The sequence below is a fragment of the Drosophila innubila genome (assembly GCF_004354385.1).
Source record: "Drosophila innubila isolate TH190305 chromosome 3L unlocalized genomic scaffold, UK_Dinn_1.0 0_D_3L, whole genome shotgun sequence".
Classification (NCBI taxonomy): Eukaryota; Metazoa; Arthropoda; class Insecta; order Diptera; family Drosophilidae; genus Drosophila; species Drosophila innubila.
Window position 1 is genome coordinate 2,046,974 of NW_022995376.1, and position 22,267 is coordinate 2,069,240.

At 33.9% G+C, this 22,267-nt stretch overlaps 2 protein-coding genes across 2 annotated transcripts; both read left to right on the forward strand.

Annotated features, from left to right (window-relative positions):
- Window positions 1–1,568: 1,568 nt before the first annotated feature.
- Window positions 1,569–17,846, forward strand: LOC117787526 (glycine-rich cell wall structural protein 1.8). The gene is made up of 10 exons (XM_034626072.1): window positions 1,569–1,671; window positions 12,186–12,315; window positions 13,648–13,979; window positions 14,044–14,272; window positions 14,334–15,254; window positions 17,032–17,076; window positions 17,150–17,356; window positions 17,424–17,468; window positions 17,563–17,613; window positions 17,664–17,846. Exons 1-10 carry the CDS (start codon window positions 1,648–1,650, stop codon window positions 17,732–17,734), a joined length of 2,055 nt encoding a protein of 684 aa, XP_034481963.1. The 5' UTR covers window positions 1,569–1,647; the 3' UTR covers window positions 17,735–17,846.
- Window positions 17,847–17,857: 11 nt separating this feature from the next.
- Window positions 17,858–19,873, forward strand: LOC117786701 (flocculation protein FLO11-like; the record flags this gene model as incomplete). The annotated part of the gene is made up of 2 exons (XM_034625052.1): window positions 17,858–17,918; window positions 18,003–19,873. Coding segments are annotated over 2 exons (1,710 nt in total), but the record flags the coding sequence as incomplete, so codon positions are not given.
- Window positions 19,874–22,267: the final 2,394 nt, after the last annotated feature.

Sequence of the window (22,267 nt, forward strand, 5' to 3'; positions counted from 1 at the left end):
TGTGTCAATTGCAGTTTTCAAGAGCAACAACTACCAGAAACTAGTTGTAGGATTTATCAAACTTAGTTAAATGTTTCCTTTTTGCCAAATGTGAATGTGACAGCTACAAATCCGCGACAGACAACGTTGCGTATGCGCAATGTGTGTAAATGTCAGATTGTGCAACATTCTAAATTGTAAATTCTTAAGCGGATCATCAAACGGAAGCATGTCGTGGATCAACAAGGTGTCTCAATTAAGCCAAATGAATTAAGTTTGTGATTGAGATTAGGCTATTTAATCGATTTCCTATATAGCATATGATCTCAGCTACCGTGTGATTTCATAATGAAATTATAAACGATTCGTCTCGAATGTCGAAAATGTACACACATATTGTGATCTATAGCTGGTAATTTATTTTAATTATGCCGCGCTGAATTAATTAATACACACGGAAATCAAAAATTCGCATTCTGCAGGCACTATCAAAAAATCGAAAAAACTAAAAAAATTGCTATTATGTAAGCATTAATTAAATCAATAAAACTAAGCAACTATTTTTAAAATACTGTGTTTGCAGTTTGCTATTCAAATTATCTCTCCAAAAAAATCAATAACTGGTAGAACAAGAAGAGCTACTATCTATTGCTAATAGATCAGTTTTCGTTAAGTTCGTTGCTCAGAATTAAGTCAAGAAAAAAATTTATGTATTTTGTTAAACACGAAAAACCCGAATTTTCAATTAAAGACAAAAGGAGTAACAAAAAAAAAAAAATATATGAATAAATCTTGAAATTTTAATAAACAAAAATAAAGTCGAAAAAAGAACAACTTGAAAGTGAAGTTAAATTCTTAAAGCACGCAAAGTAAACTAGGAGTAGTGTGAGAGAGAGAGAGAGAGCGCTCTCGATCAGTAGCGCTGTCTCTTTCTTTGCGAGAGAGCAGCAACAATTTATTGAGTATACGCAGTGTGTTCCAGCTGCAACTAAGTTAAGCTCATCTTTACTCTTGGCCGTATAAATTAACAAATTCATCGACGAAAAAAATAAACTTGTTTCTCACACACACACACACACTCGCACACACTCGCACGCACTTTATACAGAGACGCTGACAATCAACTGTCACCGAAGCTGCTCCCCAACTCATTTTGCGGTTGTATGAATACTCAGAAATGTATCCATGTATTCGTGTGGAGCTGTCTCTCAACTAACTGATTTTTTGCTGCTTTATTTTTTGGTATATGTTTTTTTTTTCTGAGCTGCGTTGTTTATATGGCAAAGACGGGCTGCGTTCATCTTCAGTTCGTCCACATCGGTCAGCACGGTATGAGCTCTAGTTAGGCTCCCTTTTGCCCCCAAGTAAACACAGTGAACAACGCCTAACTCAAACACCAGCCCAACTGAAATTCAACATCACAAAAAATAAAATAAAATAAACTCTACTAACCACAAGGACCATAAAAATTATATATATTATAAATATATATATATTTTTCGAAAAAAAAATCACAGTGCTTGTGCAAAATATATGAAAATTGATTTTTAAAAAAAAACTTTTTCTTAATTTTCTTTATATATTTTAAGATTGGAATTTTTAGTTACTGAATAAATATATATAATTGCTGGCGTTTCTTGTGTCAATTCTCAATAAATTCGTTGCAAAATGGCGCGTGCAGTTTTATGCATGGTGAGTGTAATAAATTTAAATTAATTAGCATATTATAATATACCTTAAAAAAAAGTAAATTTGCAAAAAAATTCGAGTTATCTTAACTGTAAAATTTTAATGGCTCTAACTGTAAAATTTATATAAAATCTGTCGCATAATTAATTTACTTCTATTATTACGAGTTTGAACGCAATAATGACCGTTAGATTTGGTCTTGAGTCATGGCCAGAAATTTCAAAATTCCCGTCTGTACTTGTACAGATTAACACTTAGCGCTTAGCTAATAAAATTAAAAAAAAAATAAATAAAACTGGTAGTATTGGTAAATGAGAAATGCAAATAAATAATCGAAATTTGAGTTCAAGTTTTGCGTTTGTCTAGAAATGCCTGAATACCAAGGCTGAGGTCTCCTCAAAATGCTATCAAAATTAGTAGGTTTATTAGCAGAATTTACTTTGAATATATATATATTTTTTTCCAGTTGATCTAGCAGATCCGGGTCAAGCTTTAACTATACTTAACTACTCACTTTTTTATGGTATTCTACGTATATAAAATTTTTTGCAATAATTACCGGCATTTTAGCAAACAAAACGCCGGTGATTTTCAACAATCTCAAGTATTGTTTGTTTTAGTTATGCAAAAAAAAAAATAAAAAAACGTTTCGCCTAGTTAATATACATGTTCTTACTGCTATTTTAGTATATTTATTATTGGCAATTCTCTCAGAATGCCAGTCGCTAATCATTGGCTTGTTGTTCCCCATTTTTGCGTCAGCTGACAAAAATGCCAAAATTCGCAAAAAACAAATTCAAGTGAGAAAATAATTCACAGCAAATAAATTTGGCATAAAACTTTTTACTTGTATTTAAAGCAGATGCGCAGATTGTCATTAAACTTGGTTATAATCTTTGTTTTTATTTCGTTTTCGATCGAAAGTGAATAATTTAGCTATTGTTTAGTATTTATTTCATTGCTTAGTAAATTTAATACGAATGCAAATTAGCCAAACTGCGTTGTTAATAAACAATTCAAAAGTTTCAATTTGGATTCTGATAGAAATATCTGAATTTAGAGAAATAACTCATCTTCAACAATTTTAATTTTTTAACCATTTCTGTCGAAAATTGATTCAGAATTAAAAAATATTTGATGACAAAAATATAATCATTAGTGTTTTTTTTATTACGGTCTGATTTATGAGAAATATGTGATTATAGGATTTATACTAGGTTAGTATATATTTAATAATCAACCAAAAAAGTTAGAGTTTATGATTATAATTATCAGAAATTATAGTTTAGACATTGTGACAAATTTATCTGTTCGGTACTTTCAAAAATTATCAGTTTTAATTGGACTAAACTTAAATATAAGCCTAGGTGCATTTTCAATTTCTTATATCTCAAATTTTTAACTAGTTCAGTTCATTTTTAGTATTTTTAATCTATATCCAAATGTCACATTTGACATATTTCTCATAATTTTGTACAATTATTGGTTTAGTTTTTGTCACATCACGACGCGTTACCACAGACTTTTGAGTGGTCTTTTTTTTATTAAGAAACCGCAGAAATTGTGCTAAGAATTCAGCAGATTTTTCGCTTACCAATGCTAATTGCCATAATTGTAGTACTACAAAAAACAAAAGTGCCCAAGATGTTTGACAAATTGACTGCTGGTCCAGTAAAAGACAGGGGAAAATAATCCAAAATTTATGACAGACAATTGACAAATTAAACAGAGTGAGAAATAAGGTGTCGTAATGAGACTCTAAGCGTTTCTGATATACATCAGAGTCAACACCTTTTTTTTGCATAGATTTTTGGGTTTGTTTCTTTTGTCACCTGCAAAAGTGACTACCGTTTTATTTTATTTTATTTTTATTTTTTTTTGTTTGGCATTGTCACACGTGCCACAGTTTCTTGACCCGCTGTGAGGTTAGGCATGCCCCAAACAGTTGAACCGTTTTGCATTTATTTTTTTTTTTGTTATTTATTTTTATCAAGATTTCTGTGCTCGTCTTTAAGCCATTTGCTCTTGGTCTTGTCTCCCTGGCCACATTTTGGGACATGGCTTGCAGACACGTACACGACGTGTTGGCCAATTTGTTTGCTCTCTGCCAACTTGGCTTCCTATCACAGACTTCTTATACACTTTACTAAGGAAATAATTAATCTTATTTTTGGCATTTTTCTTTCACATTATTAACCAAAATTACGCTGTAAATTAACTTTAATAGTAGAACATGCTTTCAAGCTGAAAACGTCACGATTCTTATTTTTAAATATATAAAAAATTTTTCTTTTATTACTTTAAAAAATTAATACTTATATTTAAAGTTTTTTCTAGCTAATAAATTTATTGAAATAATATTTAAATTTGGCTCTTTATCTAAAAATCATACAATTACTCTTATTTCCATTTTTTTACAATAAAAATTGCAAATAAAAACTTAATACACATTTCAAAAATACCAGAAAATACTAAAAAAACATCTGCAGTTATTTTTTGGTTAATTTTTTATGGTTATGTTATGTGAATTTAAGATTTCTTTTCAATTTTATTAAAAATAAAAATTAAAAATAACTTTTATTTTCAAGTATAAAATTGTAACTATTATTTTATAATATTTATTTTTATCAAAATTAAAAAACAACATTATTTTCTGTAATTAATATGGATATTCTCGTAGTTTATTCTGTTTTAAAAATATACCCGCTCTTAGATTAGCTGAGTTATTTCCATTCATCCGGATAATATGTTTCAGTTCGCCTATTTTTTATCTTATAACTCTTTATTGTGATGTTATTAAGAGTATCTCTGCTTCGTTGTAGCAAAGAAAGTGCTTTTTTTCTGCTCGTATTTGCAGTTGACACTTGAATTTTAAAAAGTCGGGAATGTCTTTGTGTTCGTTGCACTTGAAGATTTCGCATTTAGATAGGCTCCCGAGTTCTGTGGCATCTGCTCAGAAATTCTTGTAATATCAAGCTCCAAATGTATCTGTATCTGTATCTGTGTCTGTTGAAGTACACAATGTGTGAGTCATAAAAGTGTTGACCAAAAGTTGGCTTGGCCAAGTGTTTGGCATGACAAATAGTTGAACGTATAACTCGAAGACGAGCTGCTAGTTTTATAGCCTTTATTTGGGCCCAATATAAACTGACCGTCAAAATGCTGTTCTTTAAGCCATTAAATGTTGGCGTTAAACGGTTGATTGCGTTTTACAGTTTTCTTCACAGTCATAAATTCTCTTTTTTTGGCAGTTTCAAGCTGGTTTCTTGAGATATAATGTAGTCAGAAAATGACTTGAATATTTGACAAAATATCGATAAAAATGTCGTTCGATTGCAACATTGACATTTTGCACACAACAAACAGCTTAAGTACAGTTGCCATTTAATCGAAAAATTTCGATAACAAGGCTATAAGTTTTTATCGGTTCCTAAGTAAGAGATATTTAAGGATAATATTAATAAATTATAACAAAATAAGTTTAAAACAAATTTTCGTTGATTAAATAATTAAAGTACAGTTGCGATTTAATTTTTAAGTATAATAACATTTCTCAAGACTTTAAGCCATTAAATTTGCATAACTTCTTTCAAGTTGAAAGCAACTTTTAATGGATTTTTTTGTTGTCTAATAAATTAATAAAATTGAGTTAAGATTCGATAACAATAGCTTTTATTGATTACCTCATAGCGCATTCACTTTCAGTTCTTAAAACACATTCACTTTTATTAAGTGAAATACTCAGCAATTTCTTCACTTTCAATAGGAAATAAACAAAGATGCTTTTAAAGGTCTTGGCTTATTAAATCAACCATTGAGGCATTTTTTGTTTGAAAGGCAAACAGGCTAAATTCGATACAGTATATCTATAATTCAAAATCTAGAAATGCAAATTAGCTATTGAAAGATTCAGCAGCGATAATATCAAACAAAAAAATCTAAAAAAAAATATCACAAAACCGCAAATAGTCGAAGCGGAAAAAAAAAACGAAACTGCTTGAAGAATCGCCGAGTGAAGTGAGGAGTTTTAAATCTTGAGGGTTTCTTGTTTAAATAAAAATGAAAACGATACACAAAACAAGTGGAATTTGATAAATGTGACTGTTGAAAATGTCAAAAGTCGCCGAAAGAAAGTAAAAGTATTTTTTAAAAATTATATAAATGTATATAAAAAATATATTTATATAAAATAGAAATGATGTCAGCTTGAAGTTGGTCTATTAAATTTAATTAGTTGACTGTTATTGCAGCAATTAATTGAATTCTTGATTTTCTGACAGTTTGGCTAATGAGATAAAGATTAGATATATTTATGAGTTGTCTGCTTTATAAATAATGAATGTTCTTAAGAGAGTATCGACTGTATCAAGATGACGTCTGTGGCTAAAATCAATGAACTCATTAGCGCTATTCTTGATTTAGTCAAACAAACAAATTTCTGCGCTAATTAAATCAGTGTCTGGATTAACTGGAAAATCCAAAAAAAAAGGTCGTCGAACAGTTCTGGATATTCTTGTTTTTTTGGCCAATGTCTAGAACTTGGAAGTCAAACTAAAGTCAGGTTTAATACATAAATATTTATTTGGTAAACTTGTTGCCGGTTTGCTTCATTTAAATATTTGTTTCTTTTTAAAAAATATTTCACCATCAATTTAAATTTATTTTATATTATGCAACAATATTAAAACGAATTCAGAAACTGCAGCTTGAACGATATTATTTTTAAATAAACTGCAGTCAATCGATTAAGGTCAAAACTACGCCCAAAGCAGTTGCATTTTATGATAAAACATGTATTATTATTTTTACGTACAGTTATTGTTGTTGTCTTTTGCGTGCACCAAAGATGCCAATTGACCTTGAGGTGTAAGAAAAGAAAAAAAACACGAAAATAAAATATACTAAAGAAAAGGGCAATCGAAATGGCAGAGATTGAAAACGAAATCGTGGCTAAAACCTGTTTGGCTCATAACGGGCATGCCTTGGATAACGATGATTACCAAACTCATAATGATCATTATGAAGATGACGATGATTACGATGATTATGTTGAAGTTGTAGCTTGCCATGTAAACAAAGTGTGTGCGTGCGAACAACTCGATTAATATAGTACATATATTTAGAAATTTATATCTATATATGCTATCTATCTATATGAATTGCGACGGTTGCCTCTGTAAGACCGCCCAGCTGTCTCTCCATGTGTCTGACATCTTATGCAAAAGTATGCAAGATTCATGGCTTATTGTTGTTGTTGTTCTCGTTGTTGTTGTTATTGTTGCTTGGGGTAGTAACAGCGGCAACAGCAGCGACAAGGCTGCCAGAACTTTTGGGTCATACACAGGGGCGTAGACAGGTGCAGGGAAGGGGAGCAACCTTCTCCCCTACACTGATAAAAAAAAAAAATGTTCTAAAATCAAGATTTTAATCTCAGAACTAAGATTTTTGTTTTAAGAGAACACATCTTGATTTTAAGAACATTTTAAAGAAGACCAAGTTCTTATTTTAAGAATAAATTTATTTAAGAATAAATTAAAATTGAAATCAAAAAATATACTAAATAAAAATTATTCTTATATTTATAATTTTTTTTTATTTTTAAATAATAATTTATTTACATTTTATTAAGTTTTAGTAATTTTATAAATGTTTTTTTAATTTGTTACGAGTGGGATTCGAGCCGCCGCCACCATTTGTTTGATACGGAATAGTAACTAAGTATAAATAGCCACGATTTCGTTTTCAATCTCCTAGCAATTAAAGAGTTATATTCTTATATTAAGATTTTTAAGATTAATAATCTTAGTTATAGTAATTTGGTCTTAAAATAAGATTATTTACATTTAAGATGAATGTTCTTGATTGTAGAAGTTGGTCTTTTTTTTCAGTGTACAGCTTAAATACTGCAGCAATTTCTTAGTCAAATTTTTAAGAATTCTCCAACAAAACGAAAATGTTTAAAGAAAAGGCTTCAACAGAGAAAACTTTTGTAAGCTAACATATGGCATACAAATTTTATTTTAAATCCGGTTTTTTAATATATATTTTATTCAAAATTATATATCTTGATTTTTTACTCTATGGATCGGTATTTCAATGTCTAGTTTAGGGGTTTAATTACTACAGCAAAGATATTTTGATGTAAAATGTATAGAAAATAATTTAAAATTTCTTGTCTTTGATAAAATTTAAGGAGAAATTTAGGGAGAGTTTTAATTTAAAAACTGTGCTCTAGATTGTTTATTATTGAAAATTTTGCTGTCAAGAAAAAAAAAAAATAAAAATATATTTATAAAATCAGTCAAATATTTTTAAATTATATTTATACACTGTAAATATTTAAATGATATACTCTGTCTGTAACTATGAAGCTAATACCCAGAATTTTATATAATAGCTGATGGAAACATTTTTTATTTGTATAGATGAGCTTTCACTAGGTGCTTTAGTTATTTGAGCCCTCTAGTTCTTAAGGTTTGTCTTCAGATTGATCAGTTAGTCAGTTAGGACAATGCTTGGCATATAGTTATATAGCTACACAAGGCAGAAAAGCATCATAATTAAAAAATGTGTCTGTAAATATAAAATATAATCGCATACTCAAAAAATATTATAGTTTTTATTACAAATGATATTTTGATATGGCATAACTGTTGCTTAAGAACTGTTTTAGATATAATAAAAAATTTACAATTTTATTTACCATTTTGTCTACGCACAGGATATTCGAACAACTTTTTTGCCTCCCCAAATTTCCATTCAGACTACGCCCATGGTCATACATAACTCAAAGCTCAACTTCATTTCAAACTCAGCTCGCATGCAACTTGCAGATGATATACGAGCGGCAAGTTGCCACTGACGTTGCAGTTGTTGCACGCACCTCAACACATAACACATGTATGAACTTTAAAAAGCCGCCTATTCGCAATAGTTGGCAACGCGGCGAGTGTTTTATTCAAATTGTCAATATAATTGATTTGGCTTGAAATTCAATTTGACTAGACGTGTCTTGCCTCACATTTGAGGCATGCCAATTGCCAATAACTAATTAAAAACTAGTAAAATCAATTGAATTTAGTCTTTAACCCTGATGAAATGCTCTCAATGTTAGGCAATTTCACATGTGGGTGGTATTTTGACTGTTTTATGGGCGTGGCAGACCAATTAATTGTCTCAATTATAAGAAATTTAAATACTCACATCTGAGGGTTTGTCGATCATAATAATAATTATTCAGGGTTTGTCTTAGCATCCCGCTGTGTTCAATTCATCTCAAATGCTGTAATTTGTATTATTTGCCATTTCTGATCAGCTTGGCCATTTGCATATTTCTTACAGCTGCCTGAAAGGAATTTAAACAAAAATATATTTCATAAAATTAATTAGACTTTGGTTCATTAAAGGTGACCTTAAAATTGTTTGAAGCTGTCTACAGCTGATCAATTAATCTATTGCATTTATTAAGGTAGACTAAAATTCACCAAACAAAAAAAATATTAGGAAAAAATATATATTTATAAGAAAATGCAATTTAAAATAGATAGAAAGCAAATTATTAAATTATGAAATACATTCAAAGTACAAAAAACATTTATAGAACAAAAATTAATTAATTAAAATAATAATAACAAGCAGTTTAAACAAAAAAAAAAAAATAGTAGAAATCTATTTCATGAAGATTGGAATTGATAAATAGAATACAGGGTATTTCCTAGTTAGACACTATTGTTAATTTTATTTCTGCTATTTCTTTAGGCTTTCAACTTTTAAAAATATATATTCTTTTAACAGGATATCTGCTAGTCTTACAGCTTTTTTTAAATTTCAGCAACAAGTCTAGACCAATTTTGTTGTCTTTTATTTAGCTTCTTTTAATTTACTTGCAGTTAAAACCCACTCGAAAATTTTTTCAAAATTTTACAAACTGTTCGCATTGATGAAAAGTTTTTTTTTTGTTTGGTGCTGCCAAAGTTTTGAAGTCACAACATTAATAAAACTAACTGTGGGGTGTAAAAAAGGTCAATGTTGCAACTGAATCATGCGTGCAACGCACAACAAACAAAGACAAATAGCTTGAGCGAGTGAGACGGAGATAGAGACCGTTAATATTACTGCTTGCTATGTGGGTGACAAGACCAGAGACAAGAGAAGACAAGACTAGAGAAGCGTAGAGAAGACTGGAGAAGACAGGGCGACCTTTGTTGTCAGCAGCTGCAATAAATAAATGAAAAATACATATCGAAACAAGACTTGAAATATGATTTTCAATGTGTGGATTTTTTGGAGCAACACCAGCAAAATCGCCTCAATGGCAGCTGCATAAATTGTTTAATAAAATATTTTTTTTGCAACAAGTCCGGAATCTTGAGGCTGCCAATCAAAGCGCAGTTTTTCGAGCCTCGTTTGTTGGCCATTAAATCAATTTGCATTAATGAGTTACCAATGGCCATTGTGGTGCAAAAGTCTTCTTCTATCTTTGAGGGCCGATGCTACCGAACAAATAAATAGACAAATAAACTGTCCAACGGTTGAATCTCCTTCATATAAAATTTTAATGTTGATATTTATAATATAAGCAATATTTTATTAATATACCATGGCTATACAATTATTGACCTTATCGCAATTCAAATGCGACGCTTTGGCATCAATTTATGGCCCTTAAAATGCGTTAAGCCTGACAATTAAGAGCCATTGTCTAGAGATTATAATATTATAATAAACATAAGTCACAAGTCGTTTAGATAAAATGCAATTTACAATGCATATTTATTTATTAAGTAGGCATCAACGAAAAACAGCAGACAAATATATTAAATAAATATTATTTTAGCCTAAAATAAATGTAGAAAACTTTTTCTCAATTTAAACATTAAAAAAACTTTACAAATTAATAACTAAATAAAAGAAAATGATCAAAATTTTAACTTAAAATTTAACATAAATGAATTAGGGTATTTATAAATTTATTTAAAGTCATCTTAAAGCAGTTGATTAAAATTATGGTGAAGTTTTTGTAACTTAATAAAAAATTTGAATTTAATTAAATTTTAAACTAATTTAAAATTTTTGAAACTTTAAAGTTGACAGGAAGACAAATAGTTTTAAAAGTTTTCGTTTCGTCAACAATTAATTATTTACCTTAATGTTGAAGGCCAAATAGCGTTAACTTTTTCTTTTAGTAAACTAACATATTTAAGAATTATTGCATAATGATTTCTAAATTTGGGATATGTTTTTGTCAAGAATTTGGAACTGGTTTTGTTATAAGGAAGTTTCTATCATTGCCGGAACTTCAAATGACTTATAGTCCACAAACTAAGTATATATGCTAATCTACTTGCTGCGAGTGTATTATGCTAATATTCAACAGCTTTTGTTTTTAATTCATTCGTATCCAAAAGATTGCGTAATAGCAGATATTCTTAAGCCACATTCAAGTGTCTAAGAAGTGAATGGCTGCAGTCAAATTAATAGAAATTTTTAATGCTATTCAATTAACTTTTATTTGGCTGTCAATCGGGGCTGAAAACTAAGCTAATTGAGCATAGCTGTCAGCAGAGTTTTAACTGGTTTTTTTTTGGTTTTGCGTAACTTTCGGATGCAGCCAAAAGATACAAATGTATCTACAGGTGACGCAGAGCAATTTGCTTGCGACAAATGCGCACAAAATTGACAAAGGTGCAGCTAAAATAAAATTTAAAATCCAGTTCGACTTCAACTTTGTCATCTTCTGACGTTTGACGAGTCAAATCTACTGAAAACTAAAATTCTTGCCGTGATTTAAATACTGTATATAGAAACGCCTTTGACATTTTAGCAGAGCCCATGAGAGCGGCATTTTTGGACACATATATTTTTATTTTTTTGCAAACTAAACGTATCGAACCGGATCTAAATGGTTGCTGATTTGAATACGTAAATACAAAAACAATACGACAAAAAAAAATGAGACTAACTGCCTTGAGTAGAGGCATCTTATTTGAGTCATCTCTGTGGACTATGTAAATTAAGTCAATACCAAATGAAAAGCAAAAGTTTGTGGGTGTGTCTTGACTACGAACAGTTTTTTAAAAATAATTATTACATAATATATTATAAATATAAATCTAAATTTATATTAAAATTGTTTTATATTTATTTAAATAAATGATGCATACAAATTTTATATAAAAAATATATTTTTTTTCTGAGCTGCAAAAATAGTTTTAAAGCTGAATATTTAAATTTACATTTTCTATTTACTTTTTCATTTTAAATTTGTTTGTTAATTTATTCCTTATGATTTATTCATATCTTTTTGACTTTCATTTGTCTCTTAACATTTGACTGTTAATAAAAATAGATAAATAAAATAGTATAGTTTTAATCTAAGCCTTAAGTTTAATACTAAGTTATAATTGGGAATATTTAATTAAATTTAAAATTTTTATTATTTTATGAAAATTTAAATTTGTCAATAAATACCTAAATTAATAACTTTTATTGATGCTTTATTTAAATATTATTTCCAGGTCGTCGCTTGCATTTATTTGCAATGCGTTTACTCTGCCAAATTTGATGCAGAGAATCGACGTCTAATTCTCGATATTAACGATCAAAAGACAACGAATCAACAATATTATTCCTCAAACTTTGACACAAGTAAGTAATGACGTTTAACAATTTGTTTAATACCATTGCTTAATCTCACATTAAAAAAAATATCATACAAAATAATAAAAAAAATGAAAAAAAAATCTTTATCGAAATTCTCTCTTTTCTCACATAAATGTTATTTGTAATATATTAGTATTTTGAAATTTGTATCATCGTTTTATCGTATATATATATATCTCTCTCTATATCTATTTCTCATAACGACTTAATCTATTATATTTGCGCACCATTCATGCAGTTTGTTAGTTTATTTATTTTTTTGTGTAAACCGTATTTTAATACCAAGTAGATCAATTTGTATTTGTAATTTGTTTTGTTTTTAAGTAGTTGATTTTTTTCCCACTTTTGTTTTAAGTTATTGTCTTGGGTTTCCCTACCTGTAGGTCAAGACTTACACATTAATCCCCCTCCTCAACGAAATCGAAACATTCGAAACAACAATCAATCAACAAACAACAACAACATTTATCTATTTGTAGTTGTTTTATGATTTTACCCCTCAATGCTCCACTGTAGCTCAGCTTTACTAAACTCACCGTAGAAATCGTAGTCTGCGTCGTAGCTAAAACTCAAAAATTGTAAATATATATGCTCAAAAATCAACAAAAATCAACAAAAATCGCTCTATTTCTATCTCTCTCTCTCTCTCTCTCTCTCTATACTACTCTCTATTCTTTCTCTCTCACATAAACACACACAATCAATCTATCGATCAACCAATCAATCAACCTCTGTCTCCACTGTATCTTTTATATATATATTTCCTATATATAGTTTTATGTATTTATTTTGTTCTTAGTGGAAAGAAGTTATACATAAAATATAAAAAAAAAGGCTTCGCATACTCATACTCTCTACTCTCACCCATAAACCCAAAAGTATATTCCCTGAAAAATGACCAACAACACACATACACCAAAAAAAAAAAAAAAAAAAAACATTTTCTCTATTTCAAATTTCAACTCCTTGTCGTAGGCAAATCGTATATCGTATTAGCCTAAACTCTTGCAGTTGCAGCGCCCTAAAAGCAGGCTATATATATTGATGTTAGGCAGTTTAGAGACAGGTCGAAACAACAGCAACAACAACCACAACAAGTACAAATCACAGCACAATTTTCCAAATCAATCACACCCAAAGAAAAAAAAAAAAAAAAAAAAAATTATTACAAATACAACACAAAAACCAAAAGTTATACTCTATCAACATTATCTTTCAAAAATCCCCTTTCCAACAACAAACAACAAAATATACCAAAAAAAAATCCTACCAAAAAAAAATATACCAAAACAATACCAAAACCGACTTGAAACTCAGACGCCTATCGTTATGGCTACGATGTGGGCAAGACCGGAAACTTCCATCACGAGACGCGTGGTCCCGATGGCGTCACCTATGGCTGCTATGGCCTAATCGATCCCTATCATCTGCTCCGTGCCACACACTATGTGGCCGATGTGCACGGCTATCGGACGGTGGAGCCGGAAAAGCCCGTGGAAACTTTCCCGCCGGATCGGTACAATGAGACGCAAGGCGGACCGTCCGAGCCAGGCATATTGCTGCCGTGGGATCAACTCCATTTCCCCGAAGGCTGTGGCAAGTTCGAGGGCGGTGCCGTTCATGATATACCCTACTTTTTGGTGGATGATGTAAGACAGATAAATAATATATTGAGAGTGGCGAGATCATGGAGACACTCAATCGTATTTCTAGAACAAGAACAAGAACAAGAACGTTGGCACTTCGGGTTCCACACACTTTGCCGCAAACATACCCGTGCTCAAGGGTGAGGCCCAGAAGAGTCTACCCATACACAAGCCGGGCGTACAGGGACCCAAGGGTCTATTCGATACCGATAAGGGACACATCCATGATCAGGCGCATCCCGGCGATCAGGCGCCCTCCTTCCATTCGGTTGCAGCCCTTCGACCTGGCGATAGCAGTGAGCTTAAGACTTGGCCGAGTGTCCAGTGTTGGAAAGGATTCATAACTTTGTGTTTCAGATAATGGACAGTATACGCCAGATCCGAATCCCTATAAGCATGTTGTTGGCTCCGAGGGAGGTTTCGGTGGATTTGGAAACAATAATGGACCAATTGGTCCAAACGGTGGATTTGGTCCTAATGGCGCAGCCAATGGACCCAACGGTGGTTTTGGTCCCAATGGCGGATTTGGACCAAATGGCGGTTTCGGACCAGCGGGTTCACCCGGCCCCAATGGCCCTGCTGGACCCAAGGGACCAGCTGGACCCAAGGGACCTCCTGGACCTCCCGGACCAGTCGGCGCGGGAGGCGGAGCCTCAGGAAAACCGGTATATAGGGATGGCGATAGCACTGGCAGCGGTGCTGGTGGCAATATTGGACGTGGCGATAACTACGGACCAGGTGGTGGTGCTGGTGTCGGTGGTGGTGATCGCTATGGCACTGGTAACGGTGCCGGCCCTGGTGCTGGCGGTGCCTATGGTCCCGGTCAAGGCTCCGGCCCTGGTACCGGTGGTGCTTACCGTCCTGGTCAAGGCTCTGGCCCTGGTACCGGTGGTGCCTATGGTCCTGGTCAAGGCTCTGGCCCTGGTGCTGGCGGTGCCTATGGTCCTGGTCAAGGCTCTGGCCCTGGTACCGGTGGCGCCTATGGTCCTGGTCAAGGTTCCGGCTTTGGCGGCGGTAATGCCAACGGCCCTGGACCTCTAGGCGGTGGTGACGCCTATCGTCCTGGCAGTGGTGGCAATACCGGCAACGGTGATGCCTATCATCCAGGCGGTGGTGATGCCAACCGTCCGGGTCATGGTGGTAATGTCGCTACCGGTGTCGGTGGTCGTCCAGGCAGCGGCTTTGGCGATCATCATCAGCCCGATCACAGTGGCGCCTACTCGGGCAGCTATACGCACAGCAGTACCGGTTTTCCTGGGGCCATCGATTACACATCAGGTTAGATCAATTGAGATTCGTAATGCGTCGACGTGCAGTTCAAGAATTTGACCAAGCCGCAAGGGATTTCTGGAACTTCTAGATGATTTCTGGGATCTCTAGATGATCTCTGAAAGTCTATGGGATCTCCAAAAGATCTCTGGTATCTCTTAAAGATCTTTGGTATCTCTAAAAGTTATTTAGGATCTCTAAGTGATCTCTTTAATCTTTAAAAGTTTTCTGGGATCTCTAAAAGATCTCTGGGATTTCTAAAAGATCTCTGGTATCTCTTAAAGATATTTAGGATCTCTAAGTGATCTCTTTAATCTTTAAAAGTTTTGTGGGATCTCTAAAAGTTCTCTGGTATCTCTTAAAGGTCTTTAAGATCTCTAAAAGATATTTAGGATCTCTAAAGGGGACTCTTGAATCTCTTAAAGTTTTCTGGGATCTCTTAAAGATCTCTGGTATCTCTTAAAGGTCTTTAAGATCTCTAAAAGATATTTAGGATCTCTAAGTGATCTCTTTAATCTTTAATAGTTTTCTGGGAACTCTAAAAGATCTCTGGGATTTCTAAAAGGTCTCTGAGATCTCTAAAGGATCTCTGGAATAAAATTATCCTTTAAGGTTGTTCAGTTTCTTAAAGTCTCTTGTCTTTGCTGCTTCGACGGTTTGTTCAAATTTTCGTCTGCTCGTCGGCCTAGTTCTAAGTTTGTTTTAAAAACTTCTATATATTTTTTATGTCTAAATTACGCTAATGTATATAAACTTATGATCTATTTTAAGCAGTTTCTTGTTTATTTTCAGCCAAGAAAAAAAAAAACCCACACATATAAATATACTATTTCTTAAATATTATTTTGTTGTTATTTCAAATGCAAAGAGTCAAAGATCTCAGGCACACGCACAAACACACACTGCAGGGCAACTTTAGGGCACCTATCCCCCAAAAAACACCCTTAGTTATCGTTATCGTTATCGTTATTAGAGCACTTATGCTATGAGCGCACAATCAAGCAATATATAAATATATATCGAACTCTCTCTCTTTATTTTCTCACAATTTCTATCTGTATATCTATATCACTCTCTCTCTCTCTCTGTCTGTCTATGTCACTATCTGCACGAGTTATCAAATTCACAATCGATAAATCCAACATGTTATCGAGCAAACACTGTTTTTGTTTCTTCAGTCCAGCATTTGACTGAGAAACCATGCACCAAAAAATCACAGTTACTTCACAGTCACTTCACAACACGTTATTTCACTCTCTTGCTTTCATGCACGAGATCTTCACTTCTCTTTTACACACACACACACACCCACACACACACTCACACATACTTTCGCACCTTCAGATCGCACACTTTTTGATTGCCTCGGCTCATTTGTCAAGTATTTACACACTGCACATTGCCACGCCCACATACAAAACGCTTTTGCAATGATACTAACTATTAACGGTTTGGCAAACAACTAATTTTGGTCTTAGTTTAACCTACTTACTAAGTGTAAACCCCCCAACTTAACTCTAATTAGCATGACAATTTGTTTATTGGTTTCGGTTTACCTTGCACTTGACCTAATCTTAAGTTGTCCAGTCTTATTTGAATGTACCCTGTAGTACTTAGTAGTACCAAGTAGTTGTAACTATGTACGTATTATCGTAGTTAGTCTCTAGCTAAATTAACTAGTTGAAAAAAGAAATACAAAAAAAAAAACAACTCAGTTTTAATCACTTTTATGAAACATTTATTAATCGTTTGCATTTTGCATTGAATTATCCTCTATTTTCTCTAGGAAACGGTAAGAATAGGGGTAACTCTGATAGCGGACGTTATGGCGGTAAGTTAGCAATAAACTCCTAAAAACGTATTTCCTTTCTATGCTAATATTTATCGATATTTATCGGATGCAGGTGTTGGCAATGGAAGGTACTATCATGATGATTCTGGTAAATATGTTCATATTGAAGGCCCCACTGGACCTCCAGCTCCCCCATATGTGCACATAATCGGACCCGAGGGCGGCTATGGAGGTGAGGGCGGCAATGGAGATGGCGGCGGTACCGGAGGTTTTGGACCCAACGGACCCGGAGGCCCGAAGGGACCCGGCGGACCAGGCGGTAAGTTATTCTAGCAAATTTCTGTAAAGGTACATTTTGAACTACAAATATATTTTAATATTTGTAGGACCAAAGGGACCCAATGGACCACCCGGCCCTCCCGGACCACCAGGTATGTTTGGAGTGAGCGCGCTCGAGTCAAAGATTTAAAAAAAGGGCTATACTGCGGTATTCTTGATATTTAATAACAATATTTTGCAATGTAGGACCTCCCGGACCCAACGGACCCGATCGTCCAGGACCTAAAGGACCTAAAGGTAGTGCTAACATGCTTTTATCAAGATAAGATACTAAAATATTATTGCAGGACCACCAGGACCTCCCGGACCACCCGGCCCAGACCGTCCCGGACCAAAGGGACCTTACGGCCCACCCTGACCACCCGGCCCAACGCGTCCAGGCCCACCAGGACCACCTGGCCCAACACGTCCCGGCCCTCCAGGACCACCAGGCCCAACTCGTCCCGGCCCACCAGGACCTCCCGGCCCAACGCGCCCAGGACCACCCGGCCCAGATCGTCCAGGACCTCCTGATCACGGAAGCAATGAATTGAGCCCACCAGGTAAGTCCTTGCTATCAATTTAAAATTTTTTTTTTTTTGAATGAATTCAGCTATTAAATGATTGTTTTGCTTAAAATTTCATAGGACCACGTCCACCATTCGACCGGGACGATCCCAGACATTCCGATAAGGAGACACCCGGCTATTTGCCACCAGATGAACCGGGTAAAATTGCACCAAAGCTACCATCTCATTCAATAGTCATTGAACCGAATTATAAGCCACCAACAATTAAGCCAAATTATGTTCATAAGATCGAAAAGCCTGCACCAACAAAATCACCACTAACCTATATTCCTCCTTCTTTCCCAACCGTTCCCAATCATGTTCCTGTGTATCCCAACAAACCAATTACCTCGACGATAACCACACAGCCAAAGGTCCCGGCTATCACTATTAATAAGGATAGACCAACACCAGTAACAACGGGTAATATTAATATCCATAAGCCTGTGCCACCCGTACAGACGTACACTACCACAAGACCGTCACCAAGTGTACCGACTTATAGGCCATTAACACCAAGTGGCTTTAAGCCGACACCAACACCAACACCAACATTTAAACCCATTTACGTACCTGACGTACCCACACCGACTAAGAAGACAACCGACTATTACGTTCCACCACAACCAAAACCTCAACCCAATGTAACTCCACGTCCCTCTCCACCATTGCATGTGCCGTCGTTACCGCCAAGCAGCAGCGAAACCTGCGTTTGTAATACGGATAAGACGCACTCATCCAAAACCACCACATCCACCACCTATACCACCACACCCACAACCTCTAACTGTCACAATCTGAATCCGAATCCGGCCTCGCTTGATTTTAACAAACAATTCGACGGCTTCAATGGAAATACGCATTTTGGCAGCATAATGAACGTCATGTCCACCATGTCACTCAATCAAATCCCCGTCGTGCCACAAGCACCTGGATTACCGGCATTCTATCCACCCGATAAGCTACCCAAGGGTGCTGTGATCGCCTTCATGCCGGTGGTCATCTTGCCACAGGAATACTATACAAATTGCGAGGAGAACTCTCTACATACGACTGCCAATAAATATCAGACACTTGATCCTTTCCCACTGGGCGTACAACCGGCTGCCATACCAAATGCCTTCAGTGTACACTCAATCTTCTCGGGCCAAGCGCCGAGGGATCAATGCATGTGTCCATGCTCCTGCACACAGAACTTGTCCAACAAATCGTACAAGAAGCGTGAAACAAATGCTGAGGATGCACCTGAAATCGTAGCTGAAGCTTCAGCACCTAAGGCAGTCAAAGTTGCGCTTGAGGAAGATAAAGTAGCTGAGGCTTCCACACCCGTGGAAGTCAAGGTTGAGTCACCAGTCGTTGAGGAAGTCAAGGCTGAGGCTTCTACACCTGCGGAAGTCAAGGTAGAGTCACCAGAAGCTAAGGTAGAGTCACCGGTTGCTGAAGTTAAAGTTGAGTCACCAGTCGCTGCAGCCTCTAGCCCTGTAGAAGTCAAGGTAGCGTCACCAGCAGCTGAAGTCAAGATTGCTGAAGCCTCTGCACCAGTTGAAACCAAGATTGAGGCACCAGTTGCCGCAGCTTCCTCTCCCGTAGAAGTCAAAGTTGAGTCACCAGTCGCTGAAGCTAAAATTGAGTCACTAGTCGCTGCAGCTTCTACCCCCGTAGAAGTCAAAGTAGAGTCACCAGCAGCTGTCAAAACCGACGAGATCAAAGAAACGACATCGAACTAGACAAGAACAAGAAGAAGCACATCTACGTTAAGGACGTCACTGAAACTAAAAACCCAACGCTCCCAAAATATGCTTTCAACCTTAATCCCAGCACTGCAAAAAAAGAAATTCCCACAGCACTTAATCCCAAGTCCGAAACTTCCTCAACTAACCCCAGCTAAATCAGCTTAGTTGTAAGTGTTTTTAGTAACGAGAATACTCTCTTTTAGCCAGAAAATCAATGAAACAAAAAGAAAGAATGTTAACAAAAAAAAAAAAAAATAAGAAAAATGTTACAAAAACAAAAAGAAAAGAAAAAGAAAAGAAAAAGAGAAGAGAAAGAAGTGCCCATAAATGTGTTCGATTTTGTGAAAGTTTTTGATCAAAATGCACTCCAAGCTTCCTGTCAACTACTATTTGACTCAATCTATCTGACTTTACTGTTATAGTTTTGAATATTCCAATTTTCCACATCCGTTTGTACGATGGGATAAATATGATTGTTTGTGACATGTTGTTTATTATGCATTTTTATTTGTATTTCTATGTATTAACATCTATTTTGTTCACTTTCCTTAGATTTAAGTCGATAGTTTATTTAATCTCTACTCTACTCTAATGATTTAAACACGGAGAAATGAATTGTTATGTCTAAAGAGAAAATTATGAAATTAAATAAAATGTAAGAAAAATCAAAATTGTCAACGTTTTCTTTTTATTATTTTCTTTCAACTTTTTTTCCCCCATTTTTAAAGCCAATTGGAATAATTTACAGTGACGCCTAAAAGTATGCCACAATGCCGTGGTAACAACAATAAATAGCACACTTGAGTTTTTGTCGGTGCTCACCTGAGATCCAAACCAAAAGCCAAATCCATAGCATTTGTCAGCAGAAAGAATTGTGAATTAAATCTTCATAAAAGTTGAAGCCAAATTATGCTAATAATGAATTGTTTGTGTTGCGTCGAGAACACTTTGAGCATACATTGCTGACTGGTAAATACCCTGTATAAAGAATGAAAAATTTCATTTGATTATATAAACAAGTTAAAGTAAAATATTTGGGATTATCATCAACAGGTTGTCTTGTATACTATATATACCCTATAAAACGAATGAAAAATTGCAGTTGAATTTGTAAACAAGTTAAAGTAAAATATGTAGGAAAATTAATTAATAGGTTGTCTTGTATACTATATATGATTTGAAAAAATGTTTGAGTTTTTAAAACTGAGAATTTATTTATTTTATTTAATTATCTTAAATCTTAAAACTATTGTGGAGTTTCTAAAATTATTTTTAAATTATTTTTGACCGACTATTGCACATAAAAACTTTTTTTTTTTGAATTTTAAATCATATTTTCCAAGTCTGTTTAAAAATATTATTTGACGACTTCTTTATTATTAAACTATTCAAAATTATTTTTAAATTACATTAAATATATATTTTCTCTTAATTTTAAATCATATTTTCCAAATCTATTTAAATAAATTTTTTTGGCAACTTCTTTTAGCTCAAAATTATTTTTAAATTATTTTTGATCGACAATTATACATTAAATATATATATTTTTTTTGTTTATTTTGGCGACTTCTCTTAGTTCAATATATACAAAAAAGGTGAATATAAAGTTTATTCAGCATATTTCACAACGATCTGACAGCGTATCTTTTAGTCTATCACTCAGTACATCTCTCTCTAAAGTTCTCTTCCTTATGCTCTCTCTTTCGCTCTCTCGTGGAGCATTTCAACTTGTATTAACTGCGGCTCGCTGCGCATGAAATTGTTACAGGCATGAGAAAACTTTGCAAAATATTTACAAGAACAGGTAAATTTGCAGCTGAAGTTTTCTTTAAAAATGTGTGTGTTGATTTTTACAATTTGTGTAGCTAAAAAATCAATATAAATGCGTCTTAAAGAAAAAGGCTAAAGATAAACTGAAAATATAAATGCTTACTTAGACTTTCTGGCACTGGTAAAACAAAACAAATTCATCAAATATGATAAGAACATGCTACAACCTAAAAGAGAGTGGGATAGTCTTCTCTTACATAATAAGCTGGAGCTTAAAGAGCCGCAATTTGTACAACATTTCACCTTGAATCGTCAACGTAACCCAGTTTATGTTAAAGTTTTTACGACTGTGACAAGTCAATATTGAAAAAAGGTTGTAATTCCCGCATTGCCTCAAATCATTTTCACACGTTGAACTATAGTGTCAAAATATAGACAAAAGATATGCAAGTTGAAATATGACAAGTATACAGTGTATACTATACACTGATAAAAAAATGTTCTAAAATCAAGATATTGGTCTCAACATTACAAATTTTGGTCTAGAAAATGAGTCGAGTACATTAAATTCTGAAATTAAGAAAACACATCTTGGACTTAAGAACATTTCAAATAAGACAAAGTTCTTATTTAAAGATAAATTTTCTTAAAATTAAGATAAGAAAATTAATATTATTTATTTAATTTATAATTTTTTTTTTAATTATTGACTTTTATACATTTTATTTTGTCTTCCTTTATTTAAGATGAATGTTCGTGGTTTTAGAAGTGGGCTTTTTTTTTCAGTGTAGGTACATGTTCAAATTGAGGAAAAAGTAAAAGAAGAAAGGAAAATGTATC

Coding starts and splice junctions, on each gene's coding strand:
- LOC117787526 (XM_034626072.1), top strand. CDS start 1,648: ATGGCGCGTGCAGTTTTATGCATG. Junction 1,672..12,185: donor CGCGTGCAGTTTTATGCATG/GTGAGTGTAATA, acceptor TATTATTTCCAG/GTCGTCGCTTGCATTTATTT. Junction 17,469..17,562: donor CGGCCCTCCCGGACCACCAG/GTATGTTTGGAG, acceptor TTTGCAATGTAG/GACCTCCCGGACCCAACGGA.